A 20085-nucleotide genomic window follows, 5' to 3' on the forward strand; every position below is an offset into this window, starting at 1 on the left:
TCGTGCATTCATATATGAACATAGGAAAGTTACAACTGATTCATTCTACTGTCTTTCCTATTCCCATTACCCACCCCTTCCCCAACTCCAAGTTGCCTATAATCCCAGTAGCTCAGGTGGCTCGAAGGTTCAAAGCCAGTCTCAGTAACTTAGTGAGGCTCTAAGCAACTTATGGAGACCCTGTCTCAAAATAAAAAGGGCTAGGGACGTGACTCAGTGGTTAGGTATCCCTGGGTTCAATTCCTGGAACCAATAAATAAACAAACGGACAAACAAATCTATATGTAAAAAGAGACCCTGAAATTACCTATTTCAATTACTTGATCAATAGAAAATAAGAACAAAAGAGAAAGTTCGAATTTAAGGAGCTGGTAGCAAATCTAGGAATAGAACTCAAGTCTCCCAACTCTTAGTCCAGGGACTTTCCACCGAATCACACTCCCAGCTCTTCAACTCAAAAGGGCTCAAGTCCATGAAATGGAGACTTACTGCTCACACAGAAATGTGCTTCACATGTGTGACCAAATGCCTCACAAACAGCAATTTAAAACTCAGATCAGTAGGACTTTTATTTGAAGAAGGATTACCAAACCTATGCATTTAGCTCTGCTACTACCAGAACACAAACCAATAAGGGTGAAATAGAGGACACAGTGACACAATTTTAGAAGGCAGAGAGTAAATAGGCTAGTGGCAAGTGGCTTAAAAGACTAGACAAAGCTCCATCCTAAACTAGGGAAGACGGTGGCAATTTTATTTAACTGCAAACCCTCAAGGCTGAGGGACTGGCAACATAGGCTCCTCTGGAAGTAGAAAGGGGAGGGTAGCAAGAGAACAGGTTCTAAGTCTGAGTAGTAGACAGCATGAAGACAGTGAGTCCCCCTCCCCAGCCCATATCCCACCCAGGAGAAGACTGGGAACCTATTCTCTAGAAAGAGTCCAGAGGGCATCTTTGGACTGAAAGATACCAAGCCCAGTCAACAATGAGGTTCCGTAAAGACAGATTACACAAAAAAAATGACTGCTGATTAGTGAATACTGATCTATGATGGAGAAGGGCTGGGAAGAATGGAGGAACTTTGAACTGAGCAAAGGGGAGAGGGTAGAGAGGGATTATGAGCATAGGAAAGATGGTGGAATGAGATGGACATCATCACCCTAGGGACATGTGTGACTGCACGAATGGTGCGTCTCTATGCCATGTACAACCAGAGAACTGAAATGTTGCACTCCATTTGTGTACGATGAAGTGAAATCATTCTGCTATCATGTACAGCTAAGTAGAAATAAAAAAATTTTAAAAAGTAATTTTTCTTTTGAAAAATAAAATCCCTTATTTCGTGGGGAAAAAAGACTGCTGATATTTTCTTCTAAATGTCTACTTAGCTTTCTGATTGGTTATAATTTCTACTGTCAATATGATTAGTTCCAAGTTTAAAAGAGGAAAAAATGCCTAAAAATACTAACATCAGGTTTCCTAAAAACAAATACACAGAGCTGGATGTGATGGGGCACACCTGTAATCCCAACCCCTTAGGAGGGCGACGAAGGAGGACTGCAAGTTTGAGGCCAACCTCAGTAACCAAGTGAGAACTGGTCCAAAATTTAAAAAAAAAAAAAAATTAAAAGATATGGGGATGTAGCTTAGTGGTATAGCATCCCTGTTCAATCCCCAATACTGGAAATTAAAGAAAAAAAAAAAGAACCGTTTAGTTAGATCACCCGAGAATTACAGAAAAGAATGGCAAGGCTTCCTAGATATTAAGGACATCATGTACCAGAGAAACAGCAAAGCAACTTGGAAAAGAGAAAATGACCAGAAGAAGAAATTAAAGAACTGGAATCTCCAGGGAACTGAGAAAAGCACATCCATGAAAATAGGACAAAATGTTACCAAAGAGAGAGTCACCAAAAAAGAGAAATATTCAGAAAATACTCTTGGAAATTAAAACAATGCTGCCCCCCCCCAAAAAAAACCCAGAAAGCTTGAAAGATAAAATTCAGCAAACATTTGGGGCTGGGGTTGTGGCTCAGTGGTAGAGCACTTGCCTAGCATGTGTGAGGCACTGGATTCAATTCTCAGCACCACCTAAAAATGAATAAAATAAAGGTCCACTGACAACTAAAAAATATTTTTAAAAATTCAGGAAATGTTTAATAAAGCTGGGCAAAAAGAGACAGAAAACAGTAATCTTAAAAAATTAGGGGACAAATTCAGAATAGCCAATATCCAAATAAAAGAAGTATTCATGTCCAAAGAAACAGAAGGCAAATACTTGTCAAAGGAGTTTCCCAGCTCAGAAGAGCATTTTTCCCTAGATTTGAAGAATATGTTTCTCCCATAACTGAAGGATGGCTTTTCCTCTGAGAGAGTGGGGATTGTGGAGGATAAATGGAAGGAGATGACTTCCCCTAGTAAAATACCTAGTAAGTTTCCAACATATTAATCATTATAAAAATTTCCAGAGTTTAAAGAGAAAACATTTTCATACAAAGGATCATAAGTCAAAATGTGACTCAAGGAACTTGCCAAGGAAGTTCAAGAACAACTCTCAAAAGTAGAAGGCTTCAAAATTCAGAGAGCAGGTGATTTTTACCCTAGAACTATGCAATTAGTTAAGCCTTTGCTTAAAAGCCAGAAAAGAATACAGGCATTTTCAGACCTGTAGGTCTCAAAAAAATTACCTCTTTCATTCGTATCCTTTCTCCAGGAGGCAGTGAAAACTGTGCTCCACCAAAACGAAGTAGTAAGCCAACAAAGAATAAGACATAAACTTGGAGTTCTAATGCAAGACTGAAGCTAAAGGAATCCTCAGGTTGGTGGTAAGAGGGTATCCCTCACAGCCCTGAGCTTGGAGAACAACGTAGATAGACAAAGTGGGGAGGACCATAAGGCTCCAGAAGATCCTTCCCTACAAAAGATGAATTAATTAATTCCCTGTGTGGCTGGTTACACTGAGAGGAGATTCACAACTGGGGAAGAATTTGAGGTTGAATTATTCATAACCACATCAAAAATTAAGAAAAAATTTAAAAGTCAATATCTATTGCATAGTCTTGAGAAGAAAAGTAATCAAACTATTACATGGCTCATCTGCGGAGAGCATTACATAGTTACAGTAAACACTAAATATTGATCTTATCAAAATTACAATGCAATTACAATACAACCACATTTGGGAGAATGGGGGTGGAGAAGGTTTGTATGAGAAGGGGCAAGGGGCAAGTGTAGATGAAAGAGAGCTGAATAATCCCTTTGGCATCAATGAACAATGCCCAAACTGAAAAACAGACAAGTTACAATTTAGGAATGTTTTAGAGATAACAGTATAGAGAAAATTGTTAGAAGAATTGGCTGAAGGTGAAAACACTGGGCGCTGAGGAATAGAGAACAGAAGGGGAGAGAGAGGCTGCTGCTTTTCCTAGCAAATCTTACAGTGTTATTTAACTGTTGATTATGTAAACACTAATTATATAAAACAATGACAAAAAAACCCTAAAAACTTTCCATTTTTCCACCATTAAAAAAGAAAGAAGAGGGAGCACTCACGTCAAACACCCCATAAACCCTTACACAGAAACGTAAGAATGACTCTTCTGGCACCTGCTATATGCCAGGCACCCTCCTAGATGCAGAGATGTAACAAGGAACAAAGCAGAGAACATCCCTCTTCCGAGAGCTTATATTCCATAATAAAAGCTAAGTGTAAACACTTTTTAAGTAACTAACTCTGCTTAGTGATAAGGAAATAAGCAGGTTGCTACAATACAGAATCAGAGGGAAGCATTTTATTTTTTAGACAAGAGTGGTCAGAAGAGGCTCCCTAAGGAGTGATATTGGAGACTTGAAAGGATGAGGAGTTGGCCATGAGGAGTTGGCCATGCGGGGCTCAAGGAAGAACATTCCAGGAAGAGAGGAAGCAAGCCAACAGTTCTGAAGCAGAAAAAAATCTTGATGTGCTCAAGGATATAATCAAAGATCACTGTGACTGCAGAATAGAGAGATGAGAAACTTCTAGGTCTAGAAAATGACCTAGAAGAGGAGCCAGAGCCTGATGACACCATGCACTGACAGCCTTCAGTTAATTAGTGGTATTGACACCTGGGGGCATCGATGAGCACACAGCAGGAGAAGAGGGCCTACACCACACCATGAAGAACTCAACATTCTCAAGTCTAGTCAAGAAGAAAGTGCCAGAAAAGGATCAAGGCATGACTAGCAGGGAAGGGAAAGCCAAGTCAGGAGATGATTTCGAGAAGAGAATGGAAAACTGTTCTTAAAGCTTTTCAGAGCTCCAGTAAGATGGGGATGCATCCACTGGAAGCAGGGACATGATGATCTTGAACGACCCTGACAAAGAAGAGGGATGGAAAAAAGAGAGCAAACTACAACACACAGAAGAGTGAGTGAGTGATACAGAGGCTGCCGAAGACACGGATAATATTTTAGAAACTTTGCTTAGAAAGGCATAGAGAATGGATAAGAGATGGATAGGACACAAGGGTCTAGAAAGGGTTTTTTGTTTTTTAATTTGAGGGCACCAGAGCACCAATTCCCTCATTCCTTCAGTCACCCAGAACGCCATCCTCGTGGAGCTTCCAATCTCCTGGGGGCAGAAACAATGAACACGCTGAGTTCAGGTGGAAATGACTGCTTGGAAGATGAGCAAGGGTGGTTAGGAAGGCAATGAGTAACAGTGATATCTTAGTTAGGTGACCCAGGGATGCCAGCCCTGCGTAGGTGACATGCAAGTGAGAAAACTGGATGAAGTGCAGGAGCAAGTATCCCAGGTGAAGAAGAAGGTGGAGGTATGAGAAGGCAGAGCCCAGGATGAAAACAGTGGCCCCTGCAGTGGGGTGGTGGTGAGAAGTCCAGGGGCAGCAGGAGGCCAGCACGCCTGGAACAGAGTGAGAAACAGGCAGACCAGGAAGAAATAAGGATAGAGAGGGGTCATGGGCCTTCATAGTAAAAAGTATAGGGTTTGGATTTTTTTAATGATTTTTTATTTATTTATTTTACTTGCATTACAATTCTTAATACAATTATTATACAATAATATATCATATCTCTGATTACATATAAGGTATGTTGACACCAAATTCAAATCTTATTTACATATATTTTGTATAATGATGAGGGTCTCCTTTCACCATCCATGCTATTCCCTTTCTCCCTCCCTTCCCGTCTCACCCTATTCCCTATCTAGAGGTAATCTTCCTCCCTTGCTCTCCCTCCCAACCCCATTTTGAGTCACCTCCTTATATCAGAGAAGACATTCGACATTTGCTTTTGGGGGATTGGCCAACTTCACTTAGCATAATCTTCTCTAATGCCATCCATTTCTCTGCAAATGCCATGACCTTATTCTTTTTATTGCTGAGTAATATTCCATTGTGTATAAATGCCACATTTTTTAATCCATTCATCCACTGAAGGACATCTAGGTTGGCTCCACAGTTTAGCTATTGTGAATTGTGCTGCTATAAACATTGATGTGGCTTTGTCCCTGTAAAATGCTGCTTTTAGGTCCATTGGGTATAGTCCAAGGAGAGGGATAGCTGGGTCAAATGTTGGACCCATTCCCAGTTTTCCAAGGAATCTCCAAACTGCTTTCCAAATTGGCTGCACCAATTTGCAGTCCTACCAGCAGTGTATGAGTGTACCTTTTTCCCAGCATCCTCGCCAGCACTTGCTATTGTTTGACTTCATAATGGCTGCATTCTTACTGGAGTGAGATGGTATCTTAGAGTAGTTTTAATTTGCATTTCTCTGATTGCTAGAGATGGTGAGCAATTTTTCATATATTTGTTGATTGATTGTATGTCCTCCTCTGAGAAGTGTCTGTTCAGGTCCTTGGCCCATTTGTTGATTGGGTTATTTGGGGGTTTTTTGGTGCTTATCTTGTTCAGCTCTTTATATACGCTAGAGCTCTATCTGATGTGTGAGGGGTAAAAATTTGTTCCCAGGAGTTAGGCTCCCTATTCACATCATATATTATTTCTTTTGCTGAGAAAAAACTTTTTAGTTTGAATCCATCCCATTTGTTGATTCTTGGTTTTGACTCTTGTGCTATAGGCGTCTTATTAAGGAAGTTGGGGCCTAGCCCCACGTGATGGAGATTAGGGCCTACTTTCTCTTCTATTAGACACAGAGTCTCTGGTATAATCCCTAGATCCTTGGTCCATTTTGAGTTAACTTTTGTGCATGGTGAGAGACAGGGATTTAATTTCACTTTGTTGCATATGGATTTCCAGTTTTCCCAGCACCATCTGTTGAAGATGCTATCCTCTCTCCAGTGCATGGTTTTGGCACCTTTGTCTAATATAAGGTAGTTGTAATTTTGTGGGTTAGGCTCTGTGTCCTCTATTCTGTACCATCTACTAGCCTGTTTTGGTGCCAGTACCATGCTGTTTGTTACTATTGCTCTGTAGTACAGTTTAAGGTTTGGTATAGCGATACCACCTATTTCACTTTTCCTGCTTAGAATTGCTTTAGCTGTTCTGGGTCTCTTATTTTTCCAGATGAATTTCATGATGGCTTTTTCTATTTCAATGAGGAATGCCATTGGGATTTTGATTGGAATTGCATTGAACCTGTATAGTGCTTTTGATACTATGGTCATTTTAATAATATTAATTCTGCCTATCCATGAGCAAGGTAGATCTTTCCATCTTCTAAGGTTTTCTTCTATTTCTCTCTTTAGGGTTCTATAGTTTTCATTGTAAAGATCTTTCACCTCTTTTGTTAGGTTGATCCCCAAGTATGATTCCCAAGTATTTTTTTTTTTTGAGGAGATTGTGAATGGGGTAGTTTTCTTCATTTCCTTTTCAGAAGATTTGTCACTGATATACAGAAATGCCTTTGATTTATGGGTGTTGATTTTATATCCTGCCACTTTGCTGAATTCATTTACTAGTTTTAGAAGTTTCTTGGTAGAGTTTTTTGGGGTCTTCTAGGTATAGGATCATATTATCAGCAAATAGTGCTAGCTTAAGTTCTTCTTTTCCTATAGTTATTCCTTTAATTTATTTTGGCTAATTGCTCTGGCCAGTGTTTCAAGAACTATGTTGAATAGTAGTGTTGAGAGAGGGCATCCCTGTCTTGTTCCAGATTTTAGAGGGAATGCCTTCAGTTTTTCTCCGTTTGGAATGATGCTGGCCTGAGACTTAGCATAGATAACTTTTACAATGTTGAGGTAAGTTCCTGTGATCCTTTTTTTTCTACTGTTTTGAACATAAAGGAGTGCTGTATTTTGTCAAATGCTTTTTCTGCATCTATTGAGATGATCATATGGTTCTTAATCTTTAAGTCATTAATGTGATAAATTACATTTATTGATTTCCATATGTTGAACCAACCTTGCATCCCGGGGATGAATCCCACTTGATTATGGTGGACAATGTTTTTGATAAGTTTTTGTATCTGATTTGCCAGAATTTTATTGAGGATTTTTACATCTATATTCATTAGAGATATTGGTCTGAAGTTTTCTTTCTTTGAGTCTTTGTCTGGTCTTGGAACCAGGGAGATATTGGCCTCATAGAAAAAAAGGGAGTACTTCCAAATTCATTCTATTTCCTAAAATAGATTGTAGAGTATTGGAATTAGTTCTTTAAAGGTCTTATAAAACTTTGCTGTATGTCCGTCTGGTCCTGGGCTTTTCTTGGTTGGTAATCTTTTGATGGCTTCTTCTATTTCCTCACTTGATATTGGTCTGTTTATGTTGTGTATATCTTCTTGATTCAATCTAGGCAGATAATATGAATTAAGGAATTTATCGATGCTTTCACTATCTTCTATTTTATTAGAGTATAAGGTTTCAAAATAATTTCTAATTATCTTCTGTATTTCTGTAGTGTCTGTTATGATATTGACTTTTTCGTCCTGTATGCTAATAACTTGGGTTCTCGCTCTTTTTTTCTTTGTTAGCATGGCTAAGGGTCTGTTAATCTTATTTTTTCAAAGAACCAACTTTTAGTTTTGTCAATTTTTTCAATTGTTTCAATTTCTTTGATTTCAGCTCTGATTTTAATTATTTCTTGCCTTCTACTGCATTTTCTGCTGATTTGTTCCTCTTTTTCTAGGGCTTTGAGAGGTAGTGTGAGGTCACTTGTTGGCTTTTTCTTCTTTTAAGGAATGAACTCCATGCAATGAATTTTCTTCTGAGTACTGCCTTCATAGTGTCCCAGAGATTTCGATATGTTGTGTCTGAGTTTTCATTTACCTCTAAGAATTTTTTAATTTCCTCCTTGATGTCTTCTGTAACCCATTGTTCACTCAGTAGCATATTATTCATTCTCCATGTGATGCAGGAATTTTTCTTCCTTATTTTATCGTTGATTTCCAATTTCATTCCATTATGATTGGATAAAATACATGGTAGTATCTCTACTCCTTTGTATTTGCTAAGAGTTGCCCTGTGACATAATATATGATCTATTTTTGAGAAGGATCCATGTGCTGCTGAGAAAAAAGTGTATCCGCTTGATGTTGGTTGATATATTCTATATATGTCAATTAAGTCTAAGTTATTAATGGTGTTGAGTTCTTTATTCAACTTTTGTTTGGAAGATCTGTCCAGTGGTGAGAGAGGTGTGTTAAAATCACCCATGATTATTGTGTTGTGGTCTATTTGACTCTTGAACTTGAGAAAAGTTTGTTTGATGAACATAGCTGCACCATTGCTTGGGGCATATATATTAATGATCGTCAAGTCTTGTTGGTGTATGGTTCCCTTGAGCAGTATGTAGTGTCCTTCTTTATCCCTTTTGATTAACTTTGGCTTGAAGTCTATTTTATTTGATATGAGTATGGACACTCCTGCTTGCTTCCAAGGTCCATGTGAGCAGAACAATTTTTCCCAAACTTTCACCTTCAGTCTGTGTATGTCTTTTCCTATCAGATGAGTCTCCTATAGGCAGCATATTGTTGGATTTTTTTTTTTTAAATCCAGTCTACTAGCCTATGTCTTTTGATTGGTGAATTTAAGCCATTAACATTTAGGGTTACTATTGATATATGGCTTGTATTTCCAGCCATATTTGTTTATTTTTGTTATTTAACTTGATTTGTTTTTCCTCTTTGATCAGTTTTTCCTTTAGTGTACTACCTCCCACTGTTGGTTTTCATTGTTATTTTTCATTTCCTCTTCATGTAATGTTTTGCCAAGGATGTTTTGAAGCACCAGTTTTCTAGCCTCAAATTCTTTTAACTTTTGTTTATCGTGGAAGGTTTTTATTTCATCTTCAAACCTAAAGCTTAATTTTGCTGGATACAAGATTCTTGGTTGGAACCCATTATCTTTCAGCGTTTGAAATATGTTGTTCCAGGATCTTCTAGCTTTTAGAGTCTGTGTTGAAAGATCAGCCATTAACCTAATGGGTTTAATTATAAATGTAATCTGTTTCCTTTCTCTTGTGGCTTTTAAAATTCTCTCCTTGTTCTGTATGTTGGGCATCTTCCTTAAAGGGTGTCTTGGTGTGGATCTCTTGAGATTTTGCACATTCGGCATCCTATAGGCTTCTAGGATTTGGATTTCTGTTTCATTCTTCATGTCTGGGAAGTTTTCTAATATTTCATTGAACAGATTGCTCATTCCTTTGGTTTGGACCTCTACACCTTCCTGTATCCCAAAAACTCTTAGATGTGGTCTCTTTATGCTATCACATATTTCTTCCAGGATTTCTATTTGTTTTTTTTGTATAACCTCTATCTCCCTGTAGAGCTGATTTTTTGCTTCTTGGATTTGTTTATGTAATTCGTTGTCAAAGTGATCTTTCATTGCCTGCACTTACTGTCTAAAGACTTCCTTGAAACTCCAGATCATCTGAACCATGTATATCCTGAAATCTTTATATATTCCTTCTGCTGCAGATGTTACCTCTTCTAACGTTGAGTTGTCCTCCATCGTTTGTGGTCCTTTCTTTCCTTGTCTTTTCATACTGCTCACATTTCTTTCCAGCTTTGTGCAACTGTTGTGTTAATGTTTTCCCCCTATATATTTATATTGCTCTTGTATAGTTCCAAAATCTCTCTGATCAGCCGCAAAATCGCGCTGGTAGCCACGCCCACCGATAGATGGCAAGTAAGGTTTTCCAAGATGGATTCCATCTGTTTCTCACGTAGGGTGTTTGGTGTGGTGGGGGGTGCCGGGGTTACCTTGTGCTGTGTTCAGAGCTCGGTCTGGTGACCCATGAGCAAAGCTTCTGTGTTCCACACCGAACCACTTTCCATCTGCCTAGGGTTTGGGTTTTTTATGTTATTTACATAGAAACCACCAAGACAGTAAGAAGGTATAAGAGTAATATCACTGTGGCTGTTGTGCAAACTAGAGACCATGAGGTGCATGAATGGAGACAGAAAGACAGTTTAAGTTGTGACCACAGACTAGAAATTGGTGCAGCCAATATGGGAAGCAGTATGGAGATTCCTTGGAAATCTGGAAATGGAACCACCATTTGACCCAGCTATCCCTCTCCTTGGACTACACCCAAAGGACTTAAAAACAGTATACTACAGAGAAATAGCCACATCAATGTTTACAGCAGCACAATTCATAATAGCTAAACTGTGGAGCCAACCTAGATGTCCTTCAGTGGATGAATGGATTAAAAAAACACGTGGCTTTTATACACAATAGAATTTTACTCAGCATTAAAAGAGAATAAAATCATGGCATTTGCAGGTAAATGGACAGCGTTGGAGAAGATAATGCTAAGTGAAGTTAGCCAATCCCAAAAAAAACAAATGCCCAGTGTTTTCTCTGATATAAGGAGGCTGACTCATAGTGAGGTAGGGATGGGGAACATGGGAGGAATAGATAAATTCTAGATAGGGAAGAGGGGTGAGAGAGAAAGAAAGGGGGCAGAGGGGCTGGGGATGTGGCTCAAGCGGTAGCGCGCTCGCCTGGCATGTGTGCGGCCCGGGTTCGATCCTCAGCACTACATACAGACAAAGATGTTGTGTCCGCCAAATACTAGAAAATAAATATTAAAAAAAAAAAAAGAAAAGGGGCAGGGGATTAGCAAGGGCGGTGGAATGTAATGGACATCATTATCCAAAGTGCACGTATGAAGACACGAATTGGGTGTCAACATACGTTATATACAGAGATATGAAAAATTATGGTGTATATGTGTAATAAGAATTGTAATACATTCCACTGTTATTTTTTTTAAATTAATAAAAAAAAATGATGTGACCACAAAAGTTACAGCAGTTTCAAGGGCTCAAAATTTAGGTGTAGGAGCAAGGATTAGGAAAACCTGGATTTGGGATAGATGCTAATGAAAGGAATGAAAGAGGCGAGAGGCAGAGATCATTGTGGCTCCAGGTTTGGGATATGAACCACTAAAGTGGACACAATGTTGGGATAAACAATAGAACAAGTTGAGGTTCAGAAAACAAGAATTTGTTTTGAGACATGTAAAGTTTGGGAAGTGAATCAGACAACCAAGTGAAGAGGCGAGCAGGCAGGTGCAAAGCAAGGTGGAGGCAGGAAGTGGAGACAGGTAAGCGGAAGCTGTCACCAGACAGATGGTATGCGAGGCTCAGGATGACCAGGATCCCCTAAGGAACAAGTTGATATGGGGAAGAGGCCAGTGAGCTAAGTCCTAGGCACTCCAAAGTTTAGAGGCCAAGAAGAAGTAGAAAAAAAAAAAAAAACTAGAAAGCAAGTGAATTTTGAGCAAAAACTCAAGATGAAGTTGCATCGTGGAGCCAGGGAAAGAAACCCAGGAAGGAACCATGCCCAGAGCTACTGAAATAAGCATGGGCTCCACGGAAAAGTGCCAGGAGCCTGTGTGACTCATGACAAACGAAAGTGCTCTGCCATATCGTCCCTCACTCTAAGTGCACTTAGACTACTTAATGATCTGAGCAGCGGCCCTGTTCATTAGCACCATGGCTCGGCTTCAAAGGTGCCTCGTCCCTGGGCATCCTCCTGCAATACGAAAGGCTCGAACGGGCAGGCTTTGCAAATGGGAAGTGATTAGCACTCGCGGCAAAGAGAACCAGGTTTGTTAGGGCAGGACAGAACCACGCTAGAGGCTTCTACATTTTTCTAACGCAGAGCCTGAGAAAAGAAAATGGATAGCAATTGAGTCATTATTGTTCATGTTTCACTCATGAGGAAACTGAGGCACCAAGAGGTTACGTGACTTCACCCAAGACCACACAGCAAGTGAATGAAAGCACCAAGATCCTCAAACCCAGGAATCTCATGGAAAAGAGCAAATTACTGACCATTTTGCTTTGCTGCCTTTCCCAAACCAAATGCATAGTTTTAGTGTCAGATCACAAAATTCTATGAAGAGCTGACTTTTAACCAAAAACGGCCATTCTTCCTTCCCTTTTAAAATATTTGACTGTCAAATAAAGACTGAATATATTCAAGGTATGTTATGTGACTTCATTAGACACAGTGTCATGATTAACATATCTGTCACCACTCATCCAATATCTTAGATCCCCAGAACTTACTCACCTGTAACTTAAATGTTACATCTTTTGACCATATCTCTTCGTTTTCCTTCCTCCTAATCCCTGGAAACCATTATTCTACTTTCTACTTCTCCAAGTTTGACTTTTTTAGATTCCATGCACAAGTGAGATCATGCAGTATATGTCATTGTCTGGCTTATTTAACATAATATCTCCTAGATTTGTCCATCCTGTTAAAATTGGCAGGATTTCCTTCTTTTTATGGCTGAATAAAAAACTAAGTGCCACAATTTCTTTCTCCATTCATCATCAATGGACACATATTGTTTCCATATTTTTTTCTATTGTGAATAATTCTGCAATGAACATAGGGGTAAAGATACCTCTTCAATATATTGATTTCATTTCCTTTGGATATACAGCCAGAAATGGGGTTGCTAGATCATATAGTCTTACTTTTAGCATATATATATTTTTAGGAACCTCCATACTGTTTTCCATAATGGCTGGACAATTTATATTCCCACCACCGGTGTACAAGCTTTCCTTTTCCTCCACACCCTACCAACACTTGTTACCTCTTATCAACTTAGTGATATGAACACTAAGAGAAGCTAAAAGCCAGTCCTTTCACCAGCATGATAAAGTCAATAACATCTCTTTTGGAGACTTCTCCACTCTCATGCCATAGAGGGCAAAGGCACAAGGACACTGGTTCTGTTTCTTGGTAAACAGGTGCATACACATCTAGTCACTTGAAAAACTGATGTCAAAAAAGTCCTAACTCGCAGGGCAGTTATAAAGATTTGATGGCACAATATAAATAGAAGCACTGAACACAAGCCCTGCATACTTAATACACCCTTCTTTCCCTTCTCTTTTAGAATGTCCTGCTGAGCCTTGGAAGTTAGAATAACAGAAGGGGTTACTCATCAATAGCTTTTTTGGTTTGTTCAAGTTTTCATCCAGAATGGAGAAAAAACAAAGTCTGGAAGAAGGTGGTTCTTCAAAATTTCATGTGTTATTTTTAAAACGTAACAAAAATTTTGTATATTTGCAGAATAATAAGAATTGTTTAATATAAAATGTTTTACATTTACCTCCAACTAAATTACTTTGCTTTTTCTGAAACTTTTAGAAATATTTTTCCCAACATACGGTGGCTTCATTTCCACATTGCCACTTACCTGGGATATGACAACACTTAACAACGCATGAACTTGTGAGGTCTTATTAAGGTTGCAAAGTGGTTTCATACATTTTGGCCATTATTCTCTCATGTCTACAACATCTTAACATCTTGGGGGTTACTACACAACAGCCCAGTCTGCAGTCTTGGTTCCAAAAATATTTAAACTCTGAGTTTTCCATCCAAAAAAACCATTGCTTTCTATCACACCTATATGGAGCCTCCTGACCACCTGTATGCCAGAGAAACATAATCTGCAATCTTGCTTCCCAAGATGAATGTGTTACAGTTAGAAGAGTAACATAAATGCTACAAATATGGAAATGTTTTTCCAGTAAAAAGACATTGATCAAGAATGATTCTAAGTGAAATGGAATGACAGAAGTAAATAGACTGATTATTTTATCATTTGAAAAGACTTGAATGTATTAATTCAAAGAAGCCAAAGCCATACTACAGAATATGGCTGCTCACAATGTATTTAGTATAATTAGGAAGATAATTTAGCCCTTAAAACATCTTTTAATGAACTAGCATTATTTTCATCAGACAGTGTTTGTCTTCAGGTAGAGCCATGTTCTCCCTTTCATTATGTGAACACACTTATATTATTCAAAGATCTCCAGATGCTGTAAGCACCTTGAGCAACATGTGAAGTCACTGGAATCTTATTTTCATTATTTTGTCATCAAAATCCCTTTACCAAACATTTTCTTTTACCAAAACTCTCTCTAGGAAGGCAGGATGGGAAGTGCTCGTTTATGGATCCTGACATACAGTAGGCCACAGACAAGTAGGAAATAAATTTTTCTTTCAGATGCTAGCATACACCAGTTAATTATTTTTAGCAAGTCATGTGGACTAACCAATGAACTAAATGTTAGACTTTTAACAAAAAGTTTTTGGGGGGCCCTAATACACACCAGCTAGTTGCAGACAGACAAGAAAAATTGGGCCTATCCTCCCAGAAAGGTAAGTAAAGGTGCTGTTCAAACACAAAACAAGTGATTCTTACCCTGGCTGGATGGGAGGAGCTTATGAGGAGTCAGAAAGGGCCTCTTGGAGGCAGGATCATCACCTGAAGGATGAGGAGGCATCAATAAATACAATAGACAAACATAAGGGATGGTGTTAGGCAGCAGAAAGATCAGTAGGAGGCATCAGACCTGAGTCCCAGGACTGCCTCTGCAACAAGTAGGGTCTGACCTGGACCATGCCACCCGACCTTTCTAGGTCTCCTTTTTCCTTATGTATGACATGGAATGGTTAGATCACTCAGTGGCAACAGAACTTTGGGAGCTTTGTAAAAGTACTATCTTTTCCAGAAATGTGGTTTTAATTGGTGGATATTGGTGGGTTTTTTAAATATATTTTTTAGTTGTAGATGAACACAATCTCTTTATTTATTTTTATATGGTGCTGAAGATCAAACCCAGGGCCTCACATTTGGGAGGCAAGCACTGCACCACTGAGCAATAAGTGTTCCTTTTAAAGCCTCTCCAGATAGAGGCAGAAGGAGTGCAAAATCAAGGCCAGCCTTGGACAACTTGGCAAGACCCTGTCTCAAAAGAGTTGGATATATAACTCAGAGGTAGAGTGCCCCTGGATTCAATACCCAGTGCTAAAGAACCAAACAAACAGGATTCTGCAGATGATTCCAATCTGCAGCCAGGGCTGAGAATCATTGGATGAGGTGATCCCTCAAGTCCCTGACATCTTAGGTCTATGGTTCTCTATCCTTGGTACACAATAACATCCTCTGGGGAATTTGAAAGAGCCTAGCATAAACTGCATTCCACACAATAAAACCAGAAGAATTTCTGGGGGTGGGGCTCAAGCATCTTATAATATTAAAAGTTCCCAGGCCGATTCAAAGCTGCAACCAATGTTGACAATCACTATTCCAGATACTGTTAAAACTTCAGTTTCCTATTACAGACAATGAAGGATGGAAAAAGAAAAGCTTGTAAGTTTCTCCCTCATTATTCCTGTGTCACGTTAAAAAGAGAACTGAATGCCAGTGGCCACTGTTGAATTTTAAATGGGATTAACAACACAGTAGGTTGATTTTGGATATGTGCACCATTCATGTTGATGCATGACAGGTCGCAAATGCCCATCCAAAATGCTCTCAACTTTAAATTTAAAAGTCAGTGGAATACTTCCATAAAATGACTCCATGGTGTGTTCTGTGCACTACTTAGTTAGAATTTGATTTGCATGGTTGACTGTAATATGAACATTACATTCCTTACCCCGGAGGTTACTTAAATCCACTTATTAGGCAATGGTGAACTAAACAAACAGTAATTAGAAACTCTGCAGACTACCTTTTAAATCTGTTGCAAAATTGTATTTTTCCTGCACCAAAGCCCATACACACAGCATGTCCACAAGCATCACAAAACCAAAGCCCAAGAAATATTTACGTTAATAAGGGCATAAGCTACCTCTGGGCCTTCACACACTTCCCTGGGATTCTGCAGGGAAATAAGCACTGCCTTAGAAGAGGACCATTCATTACTGGTATTTCTCACATCTGGGTAAATAAAGTACTGCCCACATGTGGTTAGAAATCCCAGGTGAAAATGAATTCTCCACGGGCCTAGAAATGAAGAACACCGTTGATAGACTGCCTCATTTCCTGAAATGAGTCAGAAATGAAACTAATTCTTCAGAAAAAGAACATCTGCACCGTGGCACAGTTTATAGAATAATACCAGATGATACCTGTGGCTAAGAGGCTGGGCCTGGGGAAGAAGGAGGACTTGGAAGGGGACTGAAGCTATGAACCGCACTTAATTTCACAGCAGCATGGTTAGCTTGAAGGGTCTGCAAATCCAATGAGCGGGGAAGGCAACCTGGTCTCCACTGTAAATCTTGATTAGCAGTACCACTGCTCACATTCCATTAGAGAGCTGGCCCCTGGCCAAAGGGAAGAAGCAGCCAGAAAGGATTCATGTGCCCTCTTAACTAAAAATAGGCTATATCTGTTAATTATTCAGACAGACCCTTCTTCCTGAGCAGGACTAGGGAGTAGAGATGACCTCATGCCACCAAGGAAAGACCCTTTCTTCATAAGGCACAGGGAGGGAAGGAACAGGCATATGGTCAGATACTAGGGGTGTTAGACTGAAATACCTTTCACAATTCTAGTAAAGACCAAAAAAGGAGGAGGCTGGAAAACAGATCATTTTCACCTAAATCAGAGGATGGTTGATTTTATTAGGTGGCTTATCACTATTCTTTCCATCTTGGGTTTTTAAAAGGAATTCAACTGCACTGTTTGTAGTGGCACAGAGGGGTGAACACAGAAACAACCTAAATGCCCACTAATAGGTGACTAGTTGAGTTAGAATCTGATGCATACATGATGGATAGTAAGCAGTCCTCTAACACCAGTGTGCAAAGACAGAGCTGTATTTCTATGATACATTAACACATGGAGAAAAAAGAAATCACACCTGGCTTCTGAATAATACACATTTCTGGAAATCTTTTTAAAGAAGTTGCCCAGTGTTGGAGAGGGTTAGGAGAAAGTATTATTTTTCCTTTAAAACCTTTCAATACAGTTTGAATTCTCTTTTCATGTACCTGCCTCCTCCCCCTTATAATAACAGACATTAACTTGTTAGAGGGCTATTTTTAGTTTCTTCTGCATACTAGTCTCTTCATATATAATTTAAAGCAAATCAGTGCTATTTTAAATAGGTGTTATGGAATCATGACTCCCCAAAATTCATGCTGCAGTCCTGCTAGTCCCTCTGGATGTGACTGTATTTGAAGACAGGGCCTTGGAAGTGATGATTAAGTTAAAATAAGGCTATTGAGGTGGGGCCTGATCCAATCAGACTGGTTTGGTGTCTTCATAAGAGGAGGAAAATGGACCATGGAGAGGGACACTGAGGGCCTAGGCACCCTGAGGAAAGAGCAGGTGGGGACACAGAGGAAATAGCTACCTGCAAGCGCAGGAGGTGCCTCAGAAGAGACCAAGTGTACTGATACCTTGACCTTGGCCTTCCAGCCTCCAAGGGGCACCAAGAGGTTACATGACTCACCCAAGACCACACAGCAAACAGCTGTTGTTTAATGGCCCTGTCTATGATATTCTGTTATGACAGTCCCAGAAAACTAAGGCAATGGATAAGTAACTGTAACAGCGGTCCACTTTATGCTTTGGAGATAACCCTTGCTACTGTCGCTACAACTAATTTTGTAAATGGACATGTTTCTTTCTCTTCCTCTCTCCCTGCTCTTCCTCCCTAATCTCAGGGGAAACAGGAGGACCTTTCTTCCCCATCCTAGGCAGATTTGTCAGTCCTTGAGTACACACTCACCATGGGCATCATATAATCCAGACTTTGGGGGTAGTAACAGAAGACCTCAGAAATGACTCCCAAATTAACAAGTAAATTACAACTCCAGACAGAGAACACATGGAATGTAGCCTTTGAGTACCTCTTTAAAAGCCCCCAATTCCTGTGATTCTGATGGGCAGAATCACAGCCTTTTGGACAGGAGTCCCCTGCATTTCTTCTTGGCTAGCCAAGTAATAAACCTTCTTTTTCCTTTATCTCAAAACCGTGCCCTCGTTATTGGATTGACACGGGGGACGATGACCGAGCTTTCGGGAACATAACTACACAAACGCAATTCAACTAACACCATGTAGAGGCAAGCACTCCTAAAATTCTTCAGTGGGTCAGAAACTCACTCTGACAGTCACAGTGCTGCTGGTCCCATTAGGCAGGAGAAGAAATTGGGGCTCATGGTGCTTTGACTTCATCAGGTTCACTTACTAACAGGACCAGAGTCAGGACTGCAACAAATTTCTAATTTCTATTTTCTACTCCTCATTCAGGACTGTTTCTACACATGACACTTGTCTTTTATGGCATTTTAAATAAATCCCACTATTCAAAAGACCAGAGCCTGAGTCACTTATTGGTGACTTTTTAAGGTTTTGCTTATATTCAAAAGGCTTTTGTCTGTGCTGATAACTAATGAAAAAGAAGGTGTCAGAGTAATATTAATTTTAAAATGTAATATTAATTTTAAAAAGATGATGACTTCCCACCAGGGTTAAAAAAATATCTAGAAAACAAATGATACAGCATGTTTGTATGTCAATCAAATTTTTTAGACTTTAATATATGTGGTCTCAGACCACAATGCAACGTATTAGAAGAGATATGGTAATCCAAGGCTTAAATTTATTTATGTAATTTTCTGAAATTCTTACAAATTAGTCAATCTTTTCTTTAAAAACAGGAGTTCAGAGACCTCAGGACTTTGCTGATACAGTCTTTAACCTATGAAAATAATCTATAAACTTATAGTCTTTAGCCTATAAATGACCTTTAAATGTTTTAAGATCCAGTCACATTAAAGATCAAAACCTGAAGGTTAGTATTTGTTATAATCCATCCAAGATGCAGGCATTCAGAGAAAAGTAGGATCACTTTTGCCTTGCTTGAAGGAAAAGTTTTGCTGAGAGCATGGGGTCCAAGCTAATCTGGAATTAGATACAGGAAGTTTAAGTGGTTTTATGTCCAGGTTTGTCTTATCACTTTACAAATTTTCTGAAGGCAAGAACTGTATTCCTAAAATACTAACAGGGCACCTGACAAATAGTGAGCATCTGTCAATGCCAGGACAGGGGAAGCCGGTGGGAAAACACCCAGTATGTTTACCTGAGGGTAAGTCTGTACCACGGGTTCTTGTAAGGAATTTGTATAAGATTAATGTTCTATAGGTTGGCCCCGATTTCTTTAAAGTTTGGGCTTTATCCCTACGCATTTCAGAGTCCGAGAAGGTGTTTCTGGAGGAGAATATTACTAGGGTACAGAATGAACTAGAGGTGACAGGAAAATGACAAAAAAAAAAATTGAGGTTATCAGGAGGCTAATTGAACATTCATTTGAAGAAAACTTACTAATCTGTAAAATGGGCATCATACTACCCATCTTCATAGGGCTACTGTGAATATTAAATGGGATAAGGCCAAATATATAACATGAAGCCTAACAGTAAGCACTTAAGAAAATGTCTTGCTCTTATTATCACTTGTTATTATTCCACACTGCAAGATATAGAAAACAAGTGTGCAATACAGAGCCATGGTCTATGTCCCTTCAAGGCCTCCTCAAGCCCATTAAACAGAGAATAGCAATGATGCCTGTCTTTTTAGACGAGTGATGTGTGCTATATTTATTCATTAGTTCTCCAGAACTTAATGCATTATTATACCAAATCCAAGACAGGATGAAGAGATGCCTCAAATTATCTTTAAAAAAAAAAAAAAAATCAAGGTACTCCAAAATCAATTTTAAGTTACTTTTAAACAAAACTAACTATACCATCTAATGCAAATCAGTTTTGAAACACTAAATTACTTGACTCAGCTATAAATTCAGGAAAACCATTTTCATAATGAAAATGCCAATGCCTTTTT

General features: G+C 39.1%; 1 protein-coding gene across 2 annotated transcripts in view; it reads right to left on the reverse strand.

Annotated features, from left to right (window-relative positions):
• The window catches only part of Ano6 (anoctamin 6), a 196830-nt gene that overhangs the window by 141145 nt on the left and 35600 nt on the right, over positions 1-20085 (reverse strand). Inside the window, exon 2 of one of the 2 annotated variants that reach the window (XM_078014846.1) lies at positions 14647-14709. The exons of the other annotated variant lie outside the window; for it this stretch is intronic. Coding sequence (XP_077870972.1) covers positions 14647-14709 — 63 coding nt within the window. The remainder of the gene's footprint in view (positions 1-14646; positions 14710-20085) is intronic. 2 annotated transcript variants of the gene reach the window in all.

Source organism: Ictidomys tridecemlineatus, chromosome 6 (genome assembly GCF_052094955.1).
Source record: "Ictidomys tridecemlineatus isolate mIctTri1 chromosome 6, mIctTri1.hap1, whole genome shotgun sequence".
Taxonomy (NCBI): Eukaryota; Metazoa; Chordata; class Mammalia; order Rodentia; family Sciuridae; genus Ictidomys; species Ictidomys tridecemlineatus.